The sequence below is a fragment of the Homarus americanus genome, unplaced genomic scaffold (genome assembly GCF_018991925.1).
Source record: "Homarus americanus isolate GMGI-L3 unplaced genomic scaffold, GMGI_Hamer_2.0 scaffold45562, whole genome shotgun sequence".
Taxonomy (NCBI): Eukaryota; Metazoa; Arthropoda; class Malacostraca; order Decapoda; family Nephropidae; genus Homarus; species Homarus americanus.
The window spans coordinates 4,822,148-4,829,688 of NW_024744839.1; the positions used below are offsets into that span (position 1 = coordinate 4,822,148).

The following is a 7,541-nucleotide window of genomic DNA, read 5'->3' on the forward strand; positions in this document are numbered from 1 at the left end:
CACACACACGCACTCAAAATACCTTCTGGTGGTTAGTGGTTGGTGGTAGTGGGTAGTGATTGTGGTTGTTGGGTGGTGCTTTGTGGTTGTTGGGTGGATGGTAGGTGGGTGGGTGGTTGGTGATGATGGGGGGGTGGTGATGATGGATGGTGGTGGAGAGAGAGAGAGAGAGAGAGAGAGAGAGAGAGAGAGAGAGAGAGAGAGAGAGAGAGAGAGAGAGAGAGACAATGCTATCACATATTTATATTGTGTGGAACATGTGTGTATCTGTTTATACGTATGTTTAGTTAAAAGAACATCTGTGTATATACATATTTGTATACTGGGACGTATAAGTATATGTTTATATACATACTGTGTCTGTATGAGTGTCATAGCTCAAAAAACACATATATCACCCGTGTTTACCCCTGACAGCACCAATATCGTCGCAGTGGGTGGGTGGGCGTGCAGTGGGTTGACGGGTGGGCTGTGGGTTGTAATGGGTTTAGATAACAGTGTTAAATGTATTCCGGTGTTGACTTAGGTACGTGAAAATAATTCATTTATCAGCCAGATGAATAGGCGATTAGCCAGGCGATTAATTAGTCACGGCGATTAATTTTGAGAATATATGAGCCATTTCTCTTAGGGATTTTTAAGCCTAGCTGGAGACATTTACCATTGAGAGATTTATTTTATATTTTTTCTTTTATTATCATTTTTGTTTGTCTCTCTCTTCTCTTAATTGAAGTCATTAAGGATTTTCCTCGTTTATAATTAATTAATTGTCATTTTTTAACAGATTTTTTATTAGATTTTTTTTCTAGTATTAAATATTTTTCTGCATTTAACGCTGAGTACTTGATGTCTTTTTTGTATGTTTGTCTTGATTCTTGATTAGGTATTTTTTTTATTTTTACAATAAGTCATTGTACTCAAGACGTTAAGATATTGTACTCAAGGAACTAAGTCATTGTACTCAAGACGTTAAGATATTGTACTCAAGGAACTAAGTCATTGTACTCAAGGAAATAAATCATGTACTCAATAAGTCATCGTACTCAACGGAATTAAAATTCACTATTTTTTTTTCTTTCGTTATATTTTCTATTTTCCTTTATCTTTATTCTTTTTTCTATCCTTTATCATCTTTTTCCCCCATTTCATTTTATCTTTATTACTTTATTATCGTTTACATCTATATTTATCGCTCGTTCCTTCACACCAATTCTGATGTTATTAGCCAAATTTCTTCCCCCACTTCTGCACGGGTGATCCATAAAGGTGCCGATGCTGACGTGCAAAATTATCGTTTCCAGAATACTTCCTCCCCGCGAGACGGAATTTCGCGGGATACAAATTCGCGGGACGGAAATGTGTAGGAGGAGTTTTTACGATTACTAAAATACGCAGAGGTACAGAAAACTGAGACGCCTGGTTGATTATTATTATTATTATTATTATTATTATTATTATTATTATTGTTATTATTATTATTATTATTATCATTATCATTATTATTATTATCATCATCATCATCATCATCATCATCGTCGTCGTCATCATCATCATCATCATCATCGGCGTCGTCGTCGTCGTCGTCGTCGTCGTCATCATCATCATCATCATCGTCGTCGTCGTCGTCGTCATCATCATCATCATCATCGGCGTCGTCGTCGTCGTCATCATCATCATCATCATCATCATCATCATCATCATTATTATTATTATTATTATTATTATTATTTTTTTTTTTTTTTTTTTTAATGGATCTTTCTTACGTTGTTTTGTTTAGTTTTATTTTAGAAGCTTTTTTTCCGCTACAGGTGAAGACATGAAGGCGTATTAAGACCATTATATGTTGTTGTTTTTTGTTCTGTTGTCTGGATGTTATGTTGTTCTTGTTGTTCTGGATTTCGTTAATGTTCTTGTTGTTGTTAATGTTTTTGTTGTCGGTATTGATGTTTTTGTTATTTTTTTATGTTAATTATGCCGTTGATATTTTGATGATGTTAATGTTTTTGTCGTTATTATTGTTGTTTTTGTTATTACTGTGATTTTAATATGCTATTACGTCATTAAGAGGGAGAGAGGGAGAGATATGGTATTGGACAGGAGAAGACAGATGTATCACAATAGACAGATACCTTCAACACGTCTGTCAATTTCAGACTGAAACTCCACCTACACATTGACGAAGGTTAAAAAAAATGAAATTGAAAGCTGCCAAGTGAGCGGAAATTTACGTTAATATGATTGCAAAATTAACTTGTCCGTTGCATTACAAATATTCCTTTGTTTTTTTCCGAGCTATTTCATAAACCTGCATTATTTATCTAGTCTTTTAAAATTTGATTCAGATAAGTTATCTTTTTTTCAGATTAACTAGAATATATTAATTGATATATGGGGATTGAGGACACCATTGAATTTATGATATTAGGATCTCGTTACGTGTGAAAAAAGAAAAGATAATTTAATTAACTCTTAAGATACAGAAACCTGTGAATAACGTGGCTTAATAACCTTTAGATTAAATTCTGATACGTGTGAATATACCTGTTTACCGAGTCAGGTCGAGGCGTAATGAGAATGTGAACAATTGATGTATTAATGTCCTCCAATGAGAGCCAGGTGTGTGTGTATATCCACCAGGTGTGTATATCCACCAGGTGTGTATATCAACCAGTTGTGTATATCCACCAGTTGTGTATTTCCAGTATGACTTACTACAACGTCGTGGAGTTATTGACAGCTTAGTTCCAGTGTGTCAATATGTTGGTTGGTATAGTACAGGTCCGTCCACTCAGAGCCATATTGTATAGGTCAGGGGTGGGCAACCTTTTTGAGTGTGTGTGCCAAAATCGACCAAATCTTTGATACAAAATTTTCTCTCGTGCCAACCAAAATTTCCGGGTCACATATTATTTGGTATCTTTTACGTAATGGGAGAACCTTTTCAATACCAAGCTCAATATCGATTTACTCGACTAAAACACAATAAAAGGATATAAAACTAAAGATATTCTTTTATTGATTCTTAATCCTTTATGAATGATGCATAAAAACCACAGAGAAAATATAAAAGTTATTTTACCTACAAAAATACACACTGTATTATATTAAACCAAAGCGAATCCTTAATATTTTTAACAGAATACATCAAATGAAAATTACAGAACGAATAATTGTGAACCTTTTCTTTATTTAGAATCAATGAGACTTCTGCTGCTGCATCCCTGATGATAGATAATTTATATCCGGTTTATATTTTGTAACCTTGAGAGATATACATGCGCTACTAGTTTCATCAGTAAGGCTACTTCTATTATGAGACTTAACAGAGTTCATCACTGAGAACAATGATTCACAAGAATATGTAGATGAAAAAATGGATAGTAATGTTGTTGCAAGTTTTTTTAAACAGACAAAAGTTTCTGGAATAGTATTCCAAGTCCTCAGTACCTCGTTTTCGGCATTTCTCTCTCTTACTCCCTTCTCTAATCGATCCTTTTCAATACTTTCCAAGTCAGCTCTAAGCTCAACAAATTTCTGCCTCCAAATTGAGCTAGTTTGAAATTCAATCAATTGCATTTCAAAATCATCCATATCTATCCATGAAAACTTCTGCAAGTTTAGTTCATCCAGTTTTATACTGTCTGGAAACTTAATGAATTTTGCAGTCTCTTCTAATTCTCTGAACCTAGCAAATCTCGTTGAGAACTGCTCAACAGTTGACTCAATGATGTTTACAAATAGCTTCTGAAGACACTGGCAGTCTGTTTTGTCATCCTTTGTGAGATCATTGATGTATTTCTTTAGGTTTGGAAAGTATCTAAATCTTTCACTATCTACATCCCTCTTAAAAACTCCTAGTTTCATTTCAAATGCCTTTATGTAATCAAACATAACATCAAGTGTCTTACCAGAGCCTTGTAATTTAACATTTAAGTCATTTAAATGTTCACATAAATCTGCAAAAAACATTAGTTTACAAACCCACACGATGTCAGACATTTCTTTATAAGACATTTGTTGGTTAATCAGAAAGAGATTTATCTCATCCATGCATTCAACAAATCGTTTCAAAACAAATCCTCGACTAAGCCAACGAACATTGTTGTACATTGTTAGTCCTTTGTACACCGAATCCACCTCATTCAATAAATTCCGAAATTGTCTTTTATTTAAGGCACGTGCAGAAATGTAATTAACAACCTTGGTGACTGTTTGCATCACTTCTTGAAGTTCCCTTAGACCAGCTTTAGCACATAAAGCCTCCTCATGTATGATGCAATGAAAACCTATCAGCGGATGACCAACATGTTTTGCAAACAGATTTACAAATCCTGCTTCCTTACCAATCATACTGGGTGCACCATCTGTTGTGACGGATACTACTTTTGAAATGTCAATTTGTCGAATAGATAATTCGTTCACAACTGCTTTACATATGTCAGCCCCAGTGGTACGCTCAGGTAGTGTTACAAGGTTAATCATCTCTTCGCATACCTCATCATCCCTACAAAATCGAGAAAAAATTGCTAGCCTAGCTGATGATGTAATATCTGTGCTTTCATCAACACAAATAGAAAAGAACTTACATGAAGCTAAATCCTTTGTTAATTGGTCAGTTGTATTCATTTCCATCTTAAGTATCCTATCCTTAACTGTTTTTCTACTCACAGACAAATCTTTAATGCGCTGAATAATCTTGTCCTTTTCTGAAAGGTTATCAAAAAGGAAAGGAGCACATTCTAGCCATGCTTCTTTAATATACTCCCCATCACTGAGTGGCTTTCCATGTTGGACAATAACTTTTGAAACCTCAAAACCAGCAGCAACTAAGTTGGAACTTGGCCTACCTGAAATAAATTTCATCAAAACATCAGACTGTTTTTTTGTCTTAATCATTTCACGAGAAATTAAATTTAAACATTCATATAGCTGAACTTGGATTTTGCTAACCGATAAATTCTTTGCGAAACTGCAAAACTCGAAAAAATATATAAAATATTAATGATGGTAAAGGAGTCACACCACGTCTGGCCGCATGGCTAATTATTTAACAACAGAACGGGAAACAATCCTTCCACCCGCTGCCGCCAAGGCGGCATGCGGTTGCCATATAAAGGGTTTTTTTTATTGAGGTGAGCCCGGGTCTCGCGTGCCGGAAAGAAGCCGTATGGAGAGAGTTATACGTTATTGGATTTATTTTCCCTTTTGTTTCTTCGTTATTTTTCTTTTATTCGCTATTTTGTTATTTATTACTTTCTTGTATATTACTTATCTGCTCTTCACTACTTTCCTGGCTCTCCACTACTTTCCTGACTCTTCACTACTTTCCTGGTTCTTCACTACTTTCCTGACTCTTCACTACTTTCCTGACTCTTCACTACTTTCCTGACTCTTCACTACTTTTTCTTTCCGACTCTTCACTACTTTCCTGGCTCTTCACTACTTTCCTGACTCTTCACTACTTTCCTGCTACTTGGACTCTTCACTACTTTCCTGGTTCTTCACTACTTTCCTGACTCTTCACTACTTTCCTGACTCTTCACTACTTTCCCCGACTCTTCACTACACTACTTTCCTGGTTCTTCACTACTTTCCTGACTCTTCACTACTTTCCTGACTCTTCACTACTTTCCTGACTCTTCACTACTTTCCCGACTCTTCACTACTTTCCTGACTCTTCACTACTTTCCTGACTCTTCACTACTTTCCCCGACTCTTCACTACTTTCCTGGTTCTTCACTACTTTCCTGACTCTTCACTACTTTCCTGACTCTTCACTACTTTCCTGGTTCTTCACTACTTTCCTGACTCTTCACTACTTTCCTGACTCTTCACTACTTTCCTGACTCTTCACTACTTTCCCGACTCTTCACTACTTTCCCGACTCTTCACTACTGTCCTGGTTCTTCACTACTTTCCTGGTTCTTCATTACTTTCCTGTCTCTTCATTACTTTCCTGGCTCTCCACTACTTTCCTGACTCTTCACTACTTTCCCGACTCTTCACTACTTTCCTGACTCTTCACTACTTTCCTGGCTCTTCACTACTTTCCTGGCTCTTCACTACTTTCCTGGCTCTTCACTACTTTCCTGACTTTTCACTACTTTCCCGACTCTTCACTACTTTCCTGGTTCTTCACTACTTTCCTGACTCTTCACTACTTTCCTTATTCTTCTCTACTTTTCTGACTCTTCACTAGTCTACTGACCAGCCTCGAGTACAATGATGATGTACAGACGCCTTACCTCGAGTACAATGATGGACAGACGCCTTACCTCGAGTACAATGATGGACAGACGCCTTACCTCGAGAACAATGATGATGTACAGACGCCTTACCTCGAGTACAGTGATGGACAGACGCCTTACCTCGAGTACAATGATGATGTACAGACGTCTTACCTCGAGTACAATGATGTACAGACGCCTTACCTCGAGTACAATGATGGACAGACGCCTTACCTCGAGAACAATGATGATGTACAGACGCCTTACCTCGAGTACAGTGATGGACAGACGCCTTACCTCGAGTACAATGATGATGTACAGACGCCTTACCTCGAGTACAATGATGCACAGACGCCTTACCTCGAGTACAATGATGCACAGACGTCTTACCTCGAGTACAATGATGCACAGACGCCTTACCTCGAGTACAATGATGGACAGACGCCTTACCTCGAGTACAATGATGATGTACAGACGCCTTACCTCGAGTACAGTGATGATGTACAGACGCCTTACCTCGAGTACAGTGATGGACAGACGCCTTACCTCGAATACAATGATGATGTACAGACGCCTTACCTCGAGTACAATGATGCACAGACGCCTTATCTCGAGTACAATGATGCACAGACGCCTTACCTCGAGTACAATGATGGATGTCCCTGTACTAAAGAATACAAACCTCGGTTCCTATTTTCTTTCCATCTCTCATGTTTTATCCTTTTTGTTGATTCCTTCATTATTCACGGTTTCTGTCTCCCCCTCTGGTCCACCCAAACACGAAATTGGAGAAGGAGTAATGACCGATAAAGCAGATTCAGATACGTGTGAAATGTCCTAAGTTAATGTCTTCAGATAAGCGTGAATTCAATAATAGATTCAGATCGCCGTGAATGCCTTGACTTGTTAATTTTTGCGTGAGGGTTAATAAACGTCTCAATATCAGGATATATTAAGAGTAAGATTATTTATTCGGTGTTAATACCATGATGTAATACCTCATTAACCTCTATTAGACTCGAGAGATGTTATATACCAGGGTTTATCAATTGTTATATTTTATAAACGTAACCTAACCTAATCCTTTGAACACTATGATTTAATCACTGTAACTGCGTCGTCCGGAATCCTTTCATCATTATCGTTCTTGACCGCGGGAGGCAGTCGTTAGCGCAACCACAACTGATAAGACTTATCTTCTGAGCGGTTGAGTCCTCGGCTGTACCCAAGATTCTCTTATCGTAAACTGGTGCCTTGTTGACCCCAGGCACATGACCATACGATCTCCAGGAATTATAAAGGAACTGGTCGACA

The 7,541-nt window shown here is 37.4% G+C and overlaps 2 protein-coding genes across 2 annotated transcripts in view; one reads left to right on the forward strand and one right to left on the reverse strand.

The window, feature by feature from the left end:
• The window catches only part of LOC121878098 (general transcription factor II-I repeat domain-containing protein 2A-like), a 21,762-nt gene extending 16,866 nt beyond the window's left edge, over positions 1-4,896 (reverse strand). Inside the window, exon 1 of the mRNA XM_042384089.1 lies at positions 3,475-4,896. Within this exon, the coding sequence (XP_042240023.1) occupies positions 3,475-4,896 (1,422 nt within the window). The remainder of the gene's footprint in view (positions 1-3,474) is intronic.
• A 201-nt stretch (positions 4,897-5,097) lies between these two features.
• LOC121878099 lies at positions 5,098-7,120 on the forward strand. The gene is made up of 3 exons (XM_042384091.1): positions 5,098-5,132; positions 6,200-6,891; positions 7,083-7,120. The coding sequence occupies exons 1-3, from the start codon at positions 5,098-5,100 to the stop codon at positions 7,118-7,120; spliced, it is 765 nt and encodes a 254-aa protein (XP_042240025.1).
• Positions 7,121-7,541: the final 421 nt, after the last annotated feature.

Coding starts and splice junctions, on each gene's coding strand:
- LOC121878099 (XM_042384091.1), top strand. CDS start 5,098: ATGCGGTTGCCATATAAAGGGTTTTTTTTATTGAG. Junction 5,133..6,199: donor AAAGGGTTTTTTTTATTGAG/GTGAGCCCGGGT, acceptor ACTCTTCACTAG/TCTACTGACCAGCCTCGAGT. Junction 6,892..7,082: donor GTACAATGATGGATGTCCCT/GTACTAAAGAAT, acceptor TAATGTCTTCAG/ATAAGCGTGAATTCAATAAT.